General features: G+C 30.2%; 1 protein-coding gene across 1 annotated transcript in view; it reads left to right on the forward strand.

The window, feature by feature from the left end:
• Positions 1 to 2,554: 2,554 nt before the first annotated feature.
• The window catches only part of LOC119607168 (neural cell adhesion molecule 1), a gene marked incomplete at its 5' end in the record, with an annotated part of 123,502 nt that continues 105,345 nt past the window's right edge, over positions 2,555 to 20,711 (forward strand). The window contains 4 exons of the mRNA XM_037960973.1: positions 2,555 to 2,687; positions 10,078 to 10,292; positions 11,405 to 11,521; positions 20,205 to 20,417. Coding sequence (XP_037816901.1) covers positions 2,555 to 2,687; positions 10,078 to 10,292; positions 11,405 to 11,521; positions 20,205 to 20,417 — 678 coding nt within the window. The remainder of the gene's footprint in view (positions 2,688 to 10,077; positions 10,293 to 11,404; positions 11,522 to 20,204; positions 20,418 to 20,711) is intronic.

Consider the following 20,711-nt stretch of genomic DNA (forward strand, 5'->3'; position numbering starts at 1 on the left):
ATATCATAGTTGTAGTTTATACCAAGGACATGTTTAATTTAATGTTAAATCTTCAAATGCTAACATTTGAATGTATTAGAAATGGTGGTTGGGAGTAGTTGTAGTGGTTGCTAGGTTCTTTGATTTTTATTTGCCTTTTAGAGAAAATGCATTTAAACCCAAACTCAATTAGCAAATTAAATAAAGCTTTAACCAGTAACTCTCTCAGCTTGGCAAATGCAAATGTTTAGAACAATTTATATTATTTTACTTTTTTGTTGTTTTTCTATTTCTATTTAATTTTCAGTGGTAAAAGACAGTTGTTGAGATTGTTTAAATTTATTGATTTAGAAGCTGTGTCTGTTTTTTATGGTATTGTTTTTAAGTGCGAGATATTAAATAAGATATAATTAGTGCAATATAACTTGTAGGAGCATTAAATTATTATGTTTATTTAGAATAAGGTATTTAAAGGTATTTATTGTATTTATTTCAAGAGTATTCTTAGATTGGCTTAAAACACTAATAAGTCTGTTTGCTATAATTAGTAGCATACTTTTAATCATTTCATTTTCAGACATAGAAAAGTGTTATTTTTAAATATGTATTTAAAAGTGTTTCGTGTTTCTAAAATTAAATTATGATGTCAAATGTTTCCTTATTTATTATGGAAATGTAATAAAAACAGACATAATTGTTTTAAACAAACTTGAGTCGGAAAAAATATTAAACATCCGATTGCTAAAAACAGCTTCAGGAACTAGCAGAAAAGAAGGTTATAAAGTTATAGAAAAAAACCAAAAAAGAACAAGTTAAGTAGCTACCTAGCAACTAGGAGAAAGAAAATAAATTTTTCAAGGCAAAGACTTATTTAAAATACACACAATATTAAAACTTAACAACACCAAAGCAAGGATGGTGTTATGTACACAGAGGGAAAAAGAAATATACACGCGTGTTACCAAATTGACACCAAACTGTTTATAATTTTTCAATACTATCCATTGTCAAAGTATATACATACGTACGACAACACTATTTAATGCAACAATTCGTTGTCGAAATCTTAATTTTATACACATCCGTTGTCTAAATGTTAACAAACATGGTAAGCTCAAACAATCCGTTGCCAATAGTGAGCTTACCACATTTGTTAACATTTAGACAACGGATGTGTATAAAATTTAGATTTCGACAACGAGTTGTTGCAATGTTGAAAACGTTGCGTTATCAAATTATAAACTCTTTGATGCCAATTTGGTACCAGGCGTGTATATTTCATTTTCCCTCTGTGTACATATGTATTTGTAAATTATACAAAACGACCTAGTATATCTCTACAAAATGATACTGTCGGTCTTCCTAGTGATCAGGCCATATATTATCCTAGACGTCATGCAGAGTTTCTCTCAGAAATCTATATAAAATTGTGTGTTTTCTAAAAATATGATTATTATTTGGTTTTATTTATTAACACTTTAGAAAAAATAAAGATTAAAATTTATAAAATATTGAGCTGAACTCAACAAGGTTAAGTATCTATAAATACTTTTCCTACATGTACCACATTATGTTTAGTGACATGAATGTGTATGTGTTAACATCTATAACAACCGACAACGGAAGTCATGAAAAAAGCGCAACAGTCAGTTTATGTTTTCTTAAGAAAAAAAATCGTATAAAAAATATTATTTATACTTATATTGTGCGAGAAAAGGAAAATAGAAAACAGAAAATAAATTATAAGAAAAAAACAACAATAAAGGAAATTGTGTTGCTTACAAATCAAACAAATAAACATGCAGACATATTTATAATCATACAATCGCATTCACTCAAATACACACCCACACTACTTCCTTTAACAGCACCCGGACAATATTCTCTGTATTACACTCCTTTTTTACAAAATAAACAGTAAAAATACCAAACAACCAGCAAACCATTGAAGCCATAATGTCCTTTTTTATTACGATACATACATATATTCAGTTGTATATATTTTTCTTTTAATTTCCCAGCATAAAACAGATCAAAAAAGAAAGACTGAGAAATTAAAAAGGAAACCATAGAAAAGTACATCATAAACATTACAGAAGCAATTGTTAAGATGGAATATTTTTTTTCTTTTTCATTTATTTTAAATTGAATTGAATTTAAGACTTTTAACGTGACTTTTAAGAGCCAACACAGTACAGAGCTGTGTGAGTGCGAGCTGCATTATTAAGTTGGCGGAAGGATGATGTTGGTACATGATTTTATTTTATGCCTGAATATAATCAGTTTGTTTTCCTAGCATCCACAGTATAACACTGTCTCTGTGTATGTGTGTTTTTTCTTTTATATATACATACATATATTTATAGACATTATTTTAAATCAATAATGAAATCAAACTAATATCCTTGATTTTATATTATATTTTCTTTTTCTCTTCTTTATTCTGTCGGTATTGTATGTGTTTGTTTGTGTGCGTTTCTCTTATAAGCTGGAGCATTTATTAACATTTCATTTCGTATTTATTTTTGATTTTATTTTTAATGTATGTTTTTTCCATATTTTTTCATCTTTATAGTTCCTGCACGTCTGGTGTGGGCAGCAGTAGGCAAAAGTGTGGATTTACCTTGCGATCTTACACCACCTTCACCGCAGGATTCTGTAAAACTACTGTTATGGTTCAAAGATACAACAGGAATTCCACTCTACAGGTAAATATGTGTTTTAAGTATTTTTATAGGTTTTTTGTTTGCCCAGGAATATATTTAATTTACTGCTTTGCAGTTGGTTAAGAATTCTCATGCGTTAAAATTATTATAAATTGAAGTGAAATTTTTTCAAGAAAATTTTAAAGTTGATGTTTGGCTGGTATTTGTCTTACACTTTAAAGTATACCAATCGGCTCAGATTCACTTTCTAAGCCGATTTAGCTATGTCCGTCTGTCTGTCTGTCCGTCTGTATATCCATGTAAATCTTGGCACATAGTCTTCTTTTGACCCAAGGACGAAACCTATTGAAAATGGTAATAATCGGTCCCGTATTTCGCCTAGCTCCCATAAAACTGGGTAGCCCAGGCTTTCTAAGTCGAATTAGCTATGTCCGTCTGTCTGTCCGCCTGTACATCCATGTAAATCTTGGCATATAGTCTTATTTTTTAACCCAAGGACGAAGTCTATTGAAAATGGTTATAAACGGTCCATTATTTCGCCTAGCTCCATATAACCGGGTAGCAGGTGCGGTATCTTTTAAGCTCATAAATATGTAAAATATTCTTGTATCTCTCCAAAAATCGGTTTTATAAAAATCTAAATGATACCGCCAATATTCGTAATGATCGGGTCTCATCTGACCCTAGCCCCCATAAAAAGTCCCCTTAGAAAATGTACACAGTAATATCAAAATGAAATTTTGCATAAATAACTTTAATGTAGTCGTAAATCCCTCTTGAAAAATTTAGAAGTATAAGGATATTAACCCATTAACCCCATGTAGCCCCACTTTTAGAAAATCCCTTTTTTTTGTCAACAAATTGTTAAAATATTTATGAATTAAGGTAAAAATTTAATTAAATGCTTTATTAAAAAATAATCTACATTTTTAACATAATCACTGGTGTAGGATTTCATATGGTCGGCCATGAACGATTATACTTGTTTATTAAATCAGACTGTATTTGTATAGAACCTATTTTCCGGAAACCAAGTAACTCTTATACATGCAGCATTATTTATAGTCATAATCCCACGCCATATATAAGTAGTTCGGTATCGATATAAGTAGTTCTTTATTTTGTACAAAAATCATCCATAATTTATAGAAGATTCGATCCAACATCCGAAAACTTACTTCATATTGGTGTGGGGTATCATATATTCCGTCCTGACCGTCTGTACATCCTTATATACTTTTACCCCTTTACCCCCTCGATTTAACATGTCTTTTGGGGCAACAGTTTATTGTTAATGCTTTCATAATCGTAAATGTAATAAATTTTAAAAGGAAATTGATTTTTCACTTGCTCACTTCAGCTCAGCACAACTCAACTGGTCTCTCGTCTCTTTTGTTGAAAAAAAAAAAATTATAAAAATTCTACCAAACCAAAAAAAGTTCAAAATAAAAGAATGAAAACTAAGGAAAATCATGTAGTTGTATGCAACAAACAAGCTACTAAATATAAAATATACATTTTTAGAACAACACAACATAATCAAAGCAACCTGCAACAAGAACAACCTCACCCACCACTACTACTATCAACACATTTAACGCCAAAGTATAAAATGTTGTAAAATGTATAAGTGTCCTTTAGTTAAACTCTTGCTGCACAACTGCACACATTCACACAAACTTCTACTAAAGGAAGAATTTTTAGATTTTTTTTGAATAAGGTTTACTAACTGCAACAAAGCTAAAATATGTATGGCTTTGTGCTGTGTTTAGTAGTTTTGGTTGTAAACTATATTTACGTGGTTTTTAACGTCCACTTAAGAATCCTTATTCGTCTGTTTCACACAGCTGCATAACCCAACTATAACCAAGAGAGGAGTAGAAGGAAGCATTAACATTGGAAAGCATCAAACATAAATAAAGTTAAAGTTTTCCTAACTGCTTTTATATTGTGTTGGTCTGGCTTTCTCGTTATAGTATATAGAGGGTTTCTGTATAGTTTATGTTCACATTTACCTCATGTTGTTCTTGGTCCCTTTTAATTTTTTTCCTCTGTGTTTTTCTCCAAAAAATACATGTTTGTGTATGCATGTGTTTTCGTTTGCAACATCAAATTTTCGTTCATGTTGACAATTTGTTTAGTGGATTCTTGTTAGGATTTTACTTTATGGTTCATTCAAGATTTTTTCTCTTCCTCTCTCTTTCTGTTGTGATGCTGCTTGGTTAGTTTATTTTTTCCTCTTTTCTGTAGCCTCCGTGTGAGTGTATGTCTAGGTTCCTGTGTTTAGCAGTCTTGTTTCCCTCACTCTGTCCTCCGCTCTCTAAATTTATTACTTTTTGTGGCTTAAAGCAATCATTTTGGCCATAATAATTAAAGAGGGCTTTGGAGTAATAGAAAGGATTATGCCGCAGGGCATTGAAAACAAAAAAAGGAGAAAAAATGAGAAAAACCCCACAAAAAAAACACATTCGCTGTAATAGTGGTTTAGAATTTTGTTTTAACAAAAGAACACAAAATAAAAAGGATTTTTCGGACAAATTGTTATACAGTTGCTGTTTTTTTTTTTTTAATAACCATGCTAAACTTTCCGTAATATGTATCATTAATGGCCTTGAGTAGTGTAAACTAATTTAATTGTAATGAGAAAATGTTTAATTTAAATTTAAGCAAATGTGCTATGGTGTACTTGAACCAATTTTGTGTGTGTGAAACTAATTCAATGAAAGGCAAGGGTGTCAAATTAGTTAGAACGCATAAGAAGAGAAAGTAAAAATTAAATAGTGACTAATATTGTTCAAGGAATTTTAATTTGAGGTTATAATTGGTAAATAAGCATTAAGAAATAAATAGATAAGAAAATTTTAGCATTTACTGTTTGGGAATTCAATAAAAAACTTAATTTGTTTTTGTTAATAGAAATAACATTTATTTTTCGCAATCTATGGAAGGATTTCCAGCAAGGCTCGAATTTTGGTCTAACTCAGTTCTGTTCAAGTTGTGTTCTAGTTGTGTTCTAGTTATGTTATAGTTCTGTTCTAGTTCTCTACTAGTTATGTTATAGTTCTCTTCTAGTTGTGTTCTAGTTGTGTTCTAGTTGTTTTCTAGTTGTGTTCTAGTTGTGTTCTAGTTGTGTTCTAGTTGTGTTCTAGTTCTGTTCTAGTTCTGTTCTAGTTCTGTTCTAGTTCTGTTCTAGTTCTGTTCTATTTCTGTTCTAGTTCTGTTCTAGTTCTGTTCTAGTTCTGTTCTAGTTCTGTTCTAGTTCTGTTCTAGTTCTGTTCTAGTTCTGTTCTAGTTCTGTTCTAGTTCTGTTCTAGTTCTGTTCTAGTTCTGTTCTAGTTCTGTTCTAGTTCTGTTCTAGTTCTGTTCTAGTTCTGTTCTAGTTCTGTTCTAGTTCTGTTCTAGTTCTGTTCTAGTTCTGTTCTAGTTCTGTTCTAGTTCTGTTCTAGTTCTGTTCTAGTTCTGTTCTAGTTCTGTTCTAGTTCCGTTCTAGTTCTGTTCTAGTTCTGTTCTAGTTCTGTTCTGTTCTAGTTCTGTTCTAGTTCTGTTCTAGTTCTGTTCTAGTTCTGTTCTAGTTCTGTTCTAGTTCTGTTCTAGTTCTGTTTTAGTTCTGTTCTAGTTCTGTTTTAGTTCTGTTCTAGTTCTGTTCTAGTTCTGTTCTAGTTCTGTTCTAGTTCTGTTTTAGTTCTGTTCTAGTTCTGTTCTAGTTCTGTTCTAGTTCTGTTCTTGTTCTGTTCTAGTTCTGTTCTAGTTCTGTTCTAGTTCTCTTTAGTTCTGTTCTAGTTCAGTTGTACTTCTGCACTAGTGCTGCTATAGTTCTGCTATAGTTCATTCTAATTCTGTTAAAGTGCTGTTCTAGTGATTTTTAGTTCTAGTTTTAGTTCTATGTTAAAGTATTTTTTGGAAAAATGTAAACATTATTGTAAATTAGTAAACATAATTGAATTAAATAACGGAAGGAAACAATTATTTTTCCAATTATAATAATCATTGTTAAAACTTTCTATTATTTTATTTTTTCTTAAATAAACTTTCAATAATTGTATTCAAATGAGGTTATATTACGTATTTGAAAAACCTGTTTATAAAATCCCTTACAAAAACATTTCTGTGAATTAAAATACTACCTATTTAAAATGTACATCTTATTGTTGTTATTATCATTTTGTAAATTTTTATTATTAAATTGTTTCTTTTCCAAGATATTTCTAACCAGTATTTCGCACTTTTAACTGCTATACAAGTGTTTTTGTGGGAATAAGTCCATGTCTGTGACCTGAAATATATACAAACCAACATACATAGTATACGTATTCATAAAAACTGTTTACGAAGAAAAAAGGGAGTGTCATCATTATAATCCACTTTGTTGTAAATATGGTGGTTTACGTTAAAATGTCTACTTATACATTCTAAACCTTCATGTTGGGAGTTTCCTTCCGTTTTAGAAAAAAATATAAAAGAGACTGTTGCTCTGTTAGGTTTGTTATTACTGTGTTGTACTATTGCGTTTTCTACATTTCGTTTTAGTTATGAACAACAAACAAACAGCTTTAGTAACTGTTTGCTGCCTTTGCAGTATAAACCGTTGCAAATTGCCACTTGACGTGTAAATCCTCAATTGTTTCGTAGAACAAAATCACAGTTTTAGTGTTAGGTTTACTATATTTTTCTCTAAGCTGTAATATTTAGTTTAGTATTATTTTTTCTTACCTTGTCTTCTACATTGTTTCTCTCTGTATATCTAATATAATGACCCATTTAAGTCTTGAAAGACTTCGAACAAGAGAGATGGTTATCTAAATCATAAAACGTCAATTATATTATAGAATTTATATTAAGCCACAGCATACTCCAGTTTGCAACATCATATCAAGTAAAATCTGTTATAGAAAGGCAATGAATTTTATTTTAGAAAATGTTCAGGATTATGATTTCTTACAAACTATTTTTAAATAGCTTTGTACTTTTGTTTCATATCCATTTATTTAATAGATTTTGAAAGAACAATTTTGAAATGTTACTAAGTTCAAATTGCATTACTTACAAAAAATATTGCATGCTTTAAGGTAAGCGTGATGTATGTATGTATGTATGTATGTATGTATGTATGTATGTATGTATGTGTTATTCTTAAACTTTTTCACCCAACTATTTTAATATTTCAGAAAGTTTAGTTCTAGTTCAGTTTCAGTTCAGTTCTAGATCAGTTCCCGTTTACCAATTTTATATTGCGGGACTAATTCACATATTAGCTTTCATAGTTTACTGCTGCTTACTTCTACGTCACCCTTTTTGTAACAGTGTTTTAAATGCAAATTATTTCGTATAATACAAACATTTATAAATTCTTTACTATATTCAAATTTGCAACTTTAGTTTAATGTTTCTAGAACTATGTTGCATGTTTCTCGCTGGTCATAAAAATTATTAAAAATGTGAAAGGTTTTACATTTATGTACTTTAATTACCGGCTATTAGGATTTAAAGTCATTATTTATACATTCGCTTGATTTGAAGTGAAAACAAACAGGATTTGAAAAAAACAAAAAAAAAAAAAAAAACGAATAAAGCAAAAGCAATAAATAAAAAACAATTAATATATAAATACATAAAGGAAATAAAATATAATACAAAAAAGTGTAGAATTATTTTTTGCTCTGAAATTATGGCATGGTAAATTATATGGAAATAGAAAAAATAATTTGTAAACATTATTCACAGAAGAGGTAGTAAAACTGTCATGGAAGACGAAGTGTAAGTTTTATATAAATTAAAACTAAAAGTGAATTATAAGTAATATGTAAAATAGAATTTGCTAAATTCCTTCAGTTTATGCTTTTTTAATTACAAATTAAAGTATTAGAAAAATTACTTTTTGTTTATTTTATGTCAATAATGTACTCTCTTTTTTTCGTCCTTTATAAAAACTTTTAATTTGCTCAAAGTTGAAAATTGCCACTTTTCTAAAGTAAAACAAAAATGCTAATGATGGTATTTTATATAAACGTAATTGGAGCTTTCAAAAAACGTAAACTACAGCTCTTCAAATATGTTCAATTTACCTTTTTTGCTTCCACATTTAGGTTGATAGGTAGAAAAATTTTGACAAACAGAAAGAGGCGAAAATAAAGCACACTTGAAAATATTTAATAAGTTTTAATTTTGGTAAGGCTACCACAACATTTTCAACTGAACTAGAACTGAACTAGAACTGAACTAGAACTGAACTAGAACTGAACTAGAACTGAACTAGAACTGAACTAGAACTGAACTAGAACTGAACTAGAACTGAACTAGAACTGAACTAGAACTGAACTAGAACTGAACTAGAACTGAACTAGAACTGAACTAGAACTGAACTAGAACTGAACTAGAACTGAACTAGAACTGAACTAGAACTGAACTAGAACTGAACTAGAACTGAACTAGAACTGAACTAGAACTGAACTAGAACTGAACTAGAACTGAACTAGAATGAACTAGAACTGAACTAGAACTGAACTAGAACTGAACTAGAACTGAACTAGAACTGAACTAGAACTGAACTAGAACTGAACTACAACTGACTAGAACTGAACTAGAACTGAACTAGAACTGAACTAGAACTGAACTAGAACTGAACTAGAACTGAACTAGAACTGAACTAGAACTGAACTAGAACTGAACTAGAACTGAACTAGAACTGAACAAGAACTGAACTAGAACTGAACTAGAACCTGAACTAGAACTGAACTAGAACTGAACTAAAAACTGAACTAGAACTGAACTAGAACTGAACTAGAACTGAACTAGAACTGAACTAGAACTGAACTAGAACTGAACTAGACCTGAACTAGAACTGAACTAGAACTGAACTAGAACTGAACTAGAACTGAACTAGAACTGAACTATAATTTTTCCCTTTGGTGTATTTTGTGATGTAAACTTGTTGGTCACTTTTACAGAAATTTTTTAAACCTTTTCGTTTTTTATAGACGGGATAATAACAAACTACAAGAAAACACGACATAAACATTAATTTGATCTAAAAAAGCAAAATCTAGCAAGAAAAAACGAAACAAATTAAAATTAAAAACGTTCATCAAATAGCAGTAACAATACACTACAATACAAACAACTGCAACAAAATAAGAGGCCAGCAGCAACAACCAAAACAAATTGCAGTAATTTATTGTTAAAAACACGCATATGAAAACACCAAAATGTTTAACTATATGTATGTATGTGTGTCACTTGAAATACATGCATATTTATTGTATGTAAAGTGTATACAATTTAAAAAGTAAATGTATGTACTTAAAAATTGGTGTTAAAAAAGCTTTTGTCCTTTCTACTTCAGTTAAGATTTATTATAAAACTTTGTTATTTGGCATACCTTTTATAATTAATATTTTTTAATATAACCTTTCCTTTCTGCTCTTTCTCATTTTAGTTTGGATTCACGTGGAGGAAATGTCAAATTAGCGCCACATTCTGCTATAGCTAGCGATTTGGGTCAACGTTTGTTCTTTTCGATTGGCGATAATCCCAAGGATTCACGTCTACAAATACGAGATGTCAAGCCAACCGATGGTGGTGTTTATCGTTGTAGAGTAGATTTTTTTAATTTTCCAACTCGTAATTATAGGATAAATTTAACTTTAGTCGGTAAGTTGATACATTTTATTTTAATAACATATAAACTTAAAAATAAAGCACATATATCATACACATTCTTCTATCTAATTTTAAACTTGTGAGCATACGGTGAAACCTGTAATAAAAAGAAACAAAATGCACGTGATGAAGGGGATTCAAAAAGAATGTGTTATTTTGCAGACTGAAACAAGTCAACAATATTTTTAGTATTGGCAAAAATGTCCTTGAGAAAATTAATGTAAATTATTTTAGTTATGTTTTACAGCATGTAAATTTATCTTTTTTATAACACCCTTTATGCGTGTGTTTAAAATAACTTAAATACATATCCTTGTATAACCATAAGTAGGATAAGGTGTCTTTGTTGACTGTTTTTTTTTTTTTTGGTTACTACTTTAAGCGTAAACATAAGAAAATTAGAAAAAGACACTTTATATCACGTTTTTAGTTTCCGTTTTTATATATTATTTGTTGCTATCCCAACGCAAACACCACGAACTTAAACTGCGACCAACAACAATATTAGTACAAATAAAAAAAAAAATTAAGAAAAGTTGTGGCGTTTTGTTTCTGGTCTTAAACAAACCATGTTTTACCTACATATTTTGATAAAATCAAACTTTGTTTTATTATTTTAAAAAAGTTTTTCCTATTGCAAGTTTTCTCTAGAAGATAGAAAAACTGTATAGCGTGTTTAAAAGTACGTGAAAAGAGTAAAATTGTGATTACGCACATGACAAAATACAAACAAGTTAGCAGCAGCAGAAGAAAAACAAAAGGAACAAACAATACTGTCACACACAAACATACATGCCCTTAAAATACTCAGCCACGCACATTTACTTATTAACAGTGTCCTTGCTTAACACTCTCTCATACATTCATACATACTTCTTAGAATTTCATGCCCAAATCATGTTTGTTTTTATTTGTTTACTTTTGTTGTTTATCTCAAGGATACACTTTTTTATATCCTGTAACAAATATACTTCAATATTTGTTATTTATTTTGTTTCTTTCCTTTACTTTTTTTCTTGCTCATTTTCATGCTTTAAGTTATTAAATATTGTTTATTATTAATATATAAGTATATAAACAATTTATTTTGTTTGTTTTTATAGTTCCTCCCGAAGAGCCTCGTATATTTGATGCTCAAGGCAAAGAAATTAACCAGACACAGACTGCCGGCCCATTTCGTGAAGGCTATGAACTGTTTTTATGCTGTCAAGTTAAAGGCGGTAAGTTGTTTTTTTCATTTGTTTTTGTGATTTTAATGTTTTATTTTGTTTTTTTAATTATTTTTATGTTCTTTTTATGCTGAAACTAAAGACTTGTGTTTGGTTGTCATTATTAAGTGAAATTATATGTAAGATTAATGAACTACAAAATATTGTCGTAAATTTTTGATTTTTATTTCTTGGACAATTGTTGAGTAAAGAAATTTTATAGTCTAGTAGTTGGGAATTATGTTATGATATTTTAAATTAGTTTAAGTAGCATTTGGCTAAATATTAATTGCTACTTTTGATGATTTCTTAATGCTGTCTATATTAATAAAAATCTTTAATAGGATATATTGAAGAAAGTTTTTATGTGAAAAGATTTTGGCTTTGTATTTAAGCAGTATATAGATTAAATGACATATAGTACATATGTATGTATATCTTGCTTTGTAGTGTTAAAACAGGGCTATATTATACACTATAGTCAAATATATTCTATATGATAAAGACTATAAGTAGAATATACAACAGACAATGCTATAATACAGATAATTTCATTACTGTATTATAGCATACTATAGTCAAAACTATAGTCTATACTGCAGTCAATACTATAGTTTATGCTATAGTCAATTCTGTAGTCAGATCTATAGTCTATACTACGTGCATGGCTATAACTAGTTAAGAATATTTATAGTCAAGAATATTTATATACTATAGTTAAGACTCTTGTCTATACTACAGTAGTCTACAATGGTCTAAACTATATTCAAGACTATAGTCTATAGGCAATATTATAGGTAACACTGTAGTCATTCCAATCAGCATAGTACAGACTATAGTCTACATTATTCCATAATATAGATAAGACTGTAGTATATACTATAGTCTAGCCTTTTTTCCGTTTTCTTATTTAGCCTTAATAAGGCTAAAATTTGCAAATTTTATTATACTTTTAACAGTTTACTATAAACAAAATTTGAAAAATTTTGAGATTTGAAACCTTAAAAGTTAAGTTAAGACCAATCTAATGAAAATCGATTATTTTGAGCCCTCTACTGTCCATGCACACTTTATAGAAAGAGTATTGATTGGAATATATATGAATATTTGAAATTTTCGATAGCCAAGCGGCTCTACTTTCATTAATGATCTGCCAACCCTAGCCAGAACGGGATCTCCTCCGCATATCTCTAACGCTGTTTCAGTAACAACTCCGTAAAATTTTATTTAAATTAGTATCCTTTTCTTCAAAAGGCTAAAAATATATGGAATAATCTAGACACATGTAGAGGGACCAAATTTATATGGTATTCTTTCAATGAAAAACGCACTAGTCGATTTATAACCCGAAATATGCCGGATGTATCGAGGTTGCTGGCACGAATGACAAGTGCTTAACGTGAACACCTGTCTTGACTACCAAGTGTCAATCTGAAAATTCCCCAACATATACTGGCACCCTACTAAGTGAAGAGTAAGATATACCCAACGGGTTCAGAAATCCATCACCCAGTGACATCTGTTGAAATGGCAACAGTACCGGAGAGAGAATCCAGACATGTTTGGCATTTGAATATATCAGTCTTTAAACCAACATTATCTCCCCTGCGAATTTGGGTATAAACCACAGCCACTACGTGGATCCCGAAGGAACCTCAATCAATTGACTAGTCAGGACTAGGTCCTGTGGGCAACCAGCCACCCGTAGTGCCAGATTATATGGTACTCTGGTTAGACCCCATGTCAAATCATTCCAAGGAGAGGCCGAGAATACATTTGATCATCACTAGTTTATAGTCCAGGCAGACTACAGGCATTGGTAGCACCTCTATACCCCGGAATTGCAATACACCAAGATGGAGTTTTTCATCAAGCAAACATGCCCCGAGGGGCGTGGTTGCTGGCAGTAATAACTGGACACTCAATGATTACAGTTGAAATTGCAAATATAGGAAAAAGGGAAGAATGCCCTACTCTTAACAGCGAAACAGATTTCATGTCAATTACTTCATAGCCAACCTTGGTCAGAATCTTTTCGACTCTACTTATCTGCGTACGCTTTGTGAACTACCACGATAGCCAACCAAACACAGATAGCGAAAAATTCTATGAGAATTGGTATCTTTTGGTAGCCTTTTTCTAGCCTTATTTTTTAAGCGTCTTAGCTTTTTCTGGCCTTTTTTAAAGTCCACTTTAGCCTTTTTTCCCCGAAGCTCCTGGCAACACTGATCCAAACCTATACTTTTCAATTAATATATATTTTCCAAAGTATCAATATATTTTGATTCAGTGGTTCTTTAAAGAACAATTCATATAAAACTAGATTTTTCTTAAGAACTACAAATTCAAATGAAATGTTCATTATAAGCGGTTTCACAATTAAAAAGTTCTCTTGAAAATTTATTTATTTTACATAAATTCATTTGGCCAAGTCGAAACCACACACATACATATATACATGACAAATATGTAACATGCCATAAAATTCTCAGGAAAAACTTTGTGATGGTGATATTAATAGGTACGTTTTATAACAGCGTAAAATTGTTGTCATCAACAGTAGAAATAAAAACAATTTTATGAAAAATAAGGAGATGAAAATAAATAAATGAAAAATACTGCAAACGATATTAATAAAACCAGACGAATGAGACAAAAGTAACATAAATTTTTGCGTAGATGTTTTCCCAAAAAAGGGAAATATGTATGTATATAAAGGATATCAACAAAATAACGCCAACATGGCATAAAGGATCTAAAATGTGAACTATAACGCAAACATTTTCAAATAAATACACTGTATATGTGATAATTTCTATGTAAGTGTCATTGTATTTTAACAAAGTGTTTACTAGGCAGCAGTTTAAGTATCAGTTAATGTATCCCTTATAGATTTTTATTTTTCTTAAAGGCTTAACGGTTTGATAGATTCGAAGTTTTGTGTTAATTGAGAGTACGAACATGTGTCACTTTAGTGTACCCAAGTAATCAAGAGAGAAGGTAGTTCATTATTTTTTCTGTTCTCTGTCTTAAGAAATACAAAGTATATCTAACTGCCGGGTTTTCCTACTTATAACAACTCACACATTAATAGTCATACATACATTCATACATATTACAAACGTGAATAAATAAGATTGATGTGTGTATGATGTTGTTGGGGGCATGTGTGTAAAGTATGAATAAATACACCAAACAGACACTTACATTTACACTTACATCATGTAATGATGTGAAAGGGTTATTTGTATTTCATTATATTAGAGTGTGTTAGATATTGGTTGGATCTGGGTATGTTGTGTTATGCTGCCAAATACGCATAAACTATTAAAACACATGTTCTTTGACTGTAAACGTACGCTGTTTTGACTGATGGTTGCATACTACATCTACAAATGCTTAAAGTAGCACAATGAAAATGTAATGAATATTCCATGTGTAGGATTTTATATGTACATAACATTCTGCACCGTAAATAGATGCAGGGTTAAAAAGTTTTTTTTTTTTTGAAAAAGTAAGAAAAGCTCGTCTATCAGTTGTTAGGCGACCAAATCATATTGTACTTTGTTGAAAATCGAATTTGATCATTTATAAAAAATCTCAGCTCTTAGCTTAGCAGTGATTTCGGCAAGAATACGGACAAACTAGCTACTACATTTTAAAACTAAAATGGGAATAAAACCATATAAACCTAAAAGGTTGAGAGAACTTTTCATGCTACCCACCTTTAAGCGGGAATTCATATGAATATGCGATTACTCTCATACAAATGAATACTTTTTTGTATTTATATGCGTGAAGGATTGAGTATTTGTATTTACCCCATACATGTGTTAAACATCATACATTTGTTATGACATGATAACATTTTCACATACTTTATTATGCTCGGGTAAAAAAAAATTACACCCACTTTCTCATATTTTTAAATGAAAAATTATTGCTGGAAAAAAAGCGCAAATACACTTTCACTTTTTAAAAATAAAGAATTGGAATATTTTATATATAAAATACGCACAAAAATTTTAAATATAAAACTGTCAGTATTTCTTTTTTAAAAATAAAATATGGTTGTTTGCATATATGTATGTATGATGTATAAAAAAGAGCAAGGATCAGGGATTTTGTATACAGATGTTCTATACAAGGGTAGTTTTAGAAGTTTTTTTTTTTTTTTTTAAATTTTGTAATACTTTTTGTACCATATACCATATTGTTCCGAATTAAGGTTATTTCTATTTTTCATATTATAGCAAAACAATGAAAGCTAAATCATTATTTCTAGAAAATTTATCAAAATTATTTATTTTCATTAAAAAACATATTTTGTTCTAAATAAAGGTGACTAATATTCACCGATTGGTACCCAAATACTTTGATCCTTCTCTTTATACTGTTTTTATTACAAACTTCTCTCACAACTCTCGCATTCAAAGTGATGATGACAGTGCAAAATATGTATAACAAATCACAAAGGAAAAAAAAAGAAAAATAAAAAAAACTTCAACAACGACTACAGAAAAATATTGTCATGGTCATGGCTAAACAATGTTTTGTCAAATAAGCCAAAGAATTATAGAATACATCGCGATAAGACAGATAACAATGTTGTAGTCTTATTGTATCCTTGTACATATTCTATAATACACACTCTGCTACACCAACTAACACCACTAACTATGTTGGAGAGTAAAACTGTCATTGTATACAATATTTAGTTTTTTTTTAACATTTTTAACGTCATACACTTGAAAATAAATGTATTTTTTATAGAATAAAATTAATCTATTGATTAAGATTGATGATATTCTTATAAATTTAGTAAATATGAATATACAATATTTTTGCCTTGGTATTTTTTTTACTAGTGTCATTCTTTCTCTTTATTTAAATTGTTATAATTTGCTTGTTAACTTAAGTAGTTGCAATGTTGAGATGATATTGATGGTATAGAAAGTATATGGTTTGGATTATAGTATATGGGAATATTTTTTGTATACTTTTATTGTTATGTAGTTTAAGATTAATGTAAGAATTCTTTATGAGCCTTAAATGTTACCCCCCATTTAAGGCTCATAAAGAATTCTTAAATTCTAAATAAATTTCAAAATAAAAGTATATATTTTGTTAACGATTTTTTTAATAAATAATGAAAGTTTTTGAGTCATTTTAAAAGGATGTGAGTGCTTATTATATAAAACTTACTATACAGAGTTTTAATAAAAGGACTCGATTTCAACGTTTATGTTGAATTTTCCATGAAAAAATGGTATATGTGTACAATCTATTTAAAATGTTTTCTATTGAGTGATACTATACCAGAAATTTTCTGCAATAGGCTTTATATCGGATCTGGAAAAAAATTCGGCAGGGTCATCGACGATAAAACTTAGTTGTACCGCTTTTTGTCGAGATACGACTATATTAAACATAATTATGAGCTGAAAAGTTCTAATAGGGAGGTTCAGTTGTATGGGGGCTAGGTGAAATAATGGAACGATCTTAACCATTTTTAATAGGCCCTGGGACAATAGATGATCATGTACCAAATTTCATTGCATTATCTTCTAAATTGCGACCTGTAGTTTGATTACAAGATTTAGAGTCCTATTCAATGGTTCAGCTGTATGGGGACTAGGTGAAATAATAGACCGATGTTAACTATTTTCAATAGTCTTTGCCCCTGGGACAATAGAAGATCACGTATCAAATTTTATTAAACTATCTTTGAAATTGTGACCTGTAGTTTGATTACAAAGTTTACATTGACGAACGGATAGACGGGAGGATGGGCATAGCTAAATCGACTCAGAAAATGATTTTAAGACGATTTGCATACCTTAAAGTTGGATGTAGTACCAATATTATTAATAATAAAAATGTTTTCTAGAGACCTTCTCAGCCTATTTTGATAAAAAGCGGAAAGTCTTCTTAATATGGTGATGTCCTAGAAAGGAGTCAATTATTTCATTTTGGGATTTATATAGTATAGATGACATTACTATACTACACAGTAAGATAAACATTTTTAGAACGCTTTCATATTTCTTAAAAATTACATTAAAATTCTCACATCGTTCAAAGTATTATATCGAAAACAAAGGTTCGTTCACAACTATCAAATATTTGATGAAGAAAACGTAACCACTATATATTTTATGTTTATACCCACCATCAAAAAAGATGGGGAGTATATTGATCTAGACATGGCCGTCTGTCTATTCGTCCGTCTGTTGAAGGCACGATAGAGCCCAGAGGAATGGACCTAGGAAGAATTAATTTTTCCAAAATATTCTACATTTATCAGAAATGTTTGGTATTGAAAATGGGCAATATCGGTACACGCCTTCACATAGCCCCCATATAAGTGACCCCCCGGAATATTGTTTAAAACGTCGTAAAAATGTTAATTTGTCAGTAAATATAATGAAATTTCACACATGTTAGTTTTAAGTACCCAGAAACTATTCTGTAAAGTATGGCTGACATTCCCTTATAATAGAATGAAAATGACTTTAACGATCACAATTAGTCTAAAAGTACCAGTATTGCAATGAAATTCGAAGGAAGCAAGTTTTATAGGAACATAAATCTTTCTACTTAATTTGATGAGGATCGGACCATATTTGATCCTATCCCCCATATAAGGTCCCCTTCAGATATTGACTTTAACACTCATTATGGCTTAAAAACGAGTATAGCGATAATCCGACATCAAAAAGTTTTTTATGATCCAAAGTCGCTCTACAACATTTTATGAGGATCGGTTCATAATTGACCCTACCCTATAAGTCCCCCTTCAAAAAATTACTTCATTGGTCATAACTGGCTTAATAATACCAATATAGGCTATGAAACTCGATATGAACAAGTTTTATGGGAACTAAAATCTACCTACTAAATTTTATATGAATCGATATTAATTGATTGATATACGGTCCCCTTCCAAAATTGACTTTAGAGCTCATAATTAGCAAAAAAGTAACAGTATTGCAATGAAATTCTACAAGAACTACCATGCGGGAAATTTGTATCAATAGATCCAAAAGTACCTGCCCCGTGATATACTATTACAAAATGTACAACATCTAAAGTCTAAAAGTACCAGTATTGCAATGAAATTCGAAGGAAGCAAGTTTTATAGGAACATAAATCTTTCTACTTAATTTGATGAGGATCGGACCATATTTGATCCTATCCCCCATATAAGGTCCCCTTCAGATATTGACTTTAACACTCATTATGGCTTAAAAACGAGTATAGCGATAATCCGACATCAAAAAGTTTTTTATGATCCAAAGTCGCTCTACAACATTTTATGAGGATCGGTTCATAATTGACCCTACCCTATAAGTCCCCCTTCAAAAAATTACTTCATTGGTCATAACTGGCTTAATAATACCAATATAGGCTATGAAACTCGATATGAACAAGTTTTATGGGAACTAAAATCTACCTACTAAATTTTATATGAATCGATATTAATTGATTGATATACGGTCCCCTTCCAAAATTGACTTTAGAGCTCATAATTAGCAAAAAAGTAACAGTATTGCAATGAAATTCTACAAGAACTACCATGCGGGAAATTTGTATCAATAGATCCAAAAGTACCTGCCCCGTGATATACTATTACAAAATGTACAACATCGCCATATTAAAGTGACAGGTTCCCTCCATATTATGTGTCAGAACTAGAACCGGTCCGTATTACTTTAGCACTAGCGCCTGACATGTTTCGTGTCAGTTTCCCTCGCCGCAGGGTAGTTTTATAGAAACAAAGATTTTCCTACTTGATTTTATAAGGATAGGCCCATAATTGACCCTACTCTTCATATAAGATATCCCCTATGTAACACCTCTCAATAAAACTTTGAAACAATTTAGTGCATATTACTACCGATACACAACAACAAAATTTAACATATGGATATCTGATAAATAGGTAAAGCATGATGGTGGGTATATAAGATTCGGCACAGCTGAATATAACACTCTTGTATATTTTTGATTTGATATGATTTTTGTGATTACAAATAATGTCGATACAAATAATAAACCATTTCAAAACTGATTACTTTGGAAAAAATCAAAATGTCAATTTTTTAGGGGTCACGTCATTTTAGTCAGATATTTAATAGGTGTGAATGTAGCTTAATATTATGTAAACATGAAAGTATTACAGTTAATATTTCGATTTCCATGACTTTAAGTCCCTTATTATTGCTTCCTGACAACACTTAACAAACGATTTTACCAAACTCATTGAAATAATATACATTTTTTTATTATTATTCTTATTAATAGTTGTTTTGGTTGTCGATATACTATAATTTCTATATGATTCATACATACATAAAATATAAATAAATATTATCGAAATTTATATTTATAACATTCCACATATACGCAAATATGTAGAAATATACATACATGTATGTATAATATGTATGTTTACATAAATTAAATGAATGACAATGTATATAAAAATAACAAAATGTGATTTATAGGACGTTATAGTGAAAATTATGTAAATTTTATTTTTTTCCTTTATACTCGATTTGATGTTGTTGCTATTTTATTTATTATTATTTTTGGGTTGTTTTTGTGATGATTTATTTGTTGAACTACTTTTATTTATTATAATATTTCACATACATTTATTTATATAAATATATTTTTTACACATTTCTAGGACGACCACCACCAAAAGTTACCTGGTGGATGGGTGATACTGAATTAATTGGCACAAGTCATACATCGGTGGAGGAGGGTACCACGGTTATAGTTAATCAACTGTTAATAGGTACAACAACGCGTGATTATAATGGGGCCAAGATACAGTGTCGTGCCCAAGGCACAAAACTGATAGAGCCCGTTATAAAGGAAGTGCCGGTGCAAGTACAATGTGAGTAAAAAGGAAATTATATACATAGGGAAAAGGAAATATACACGCCTGGTACCAAATTGACACCAAAAAGTTTATAATTTTTCAATAACATCCGTTGCCAAAGTATATACATACGTACGACAACACTAGGTAATGTTGGCAACGCAACGTTGTTAACATTACAACAATTCGTTGTCGAAATCTAAATTTTATATATATATTCGTTGTCTTAATGTTAACAAACGTGGTAAGCTCACTATTGGTAATGGATTGTTTGTCAATAGTAAGCTTATCAAGTTTGTTAACTTTTAG

This window comes from Lucilia sericata, unplaced genomic scaffold, assembly GCF_015586225.1.
Source record: "Lucilia sericata isolate MDLA Ls3-8-SP2 unplaced genomic scaffold, ASM1558622v1 Contig000666F_arrow, whole genome shotgun sequence".
Classification (NCBI taxonomy): Eukaryota; Metazoa; Arthropoda; class Insecta; order Diptera; family Calliphoridae; genus Lucilia; species Lucilia sericata.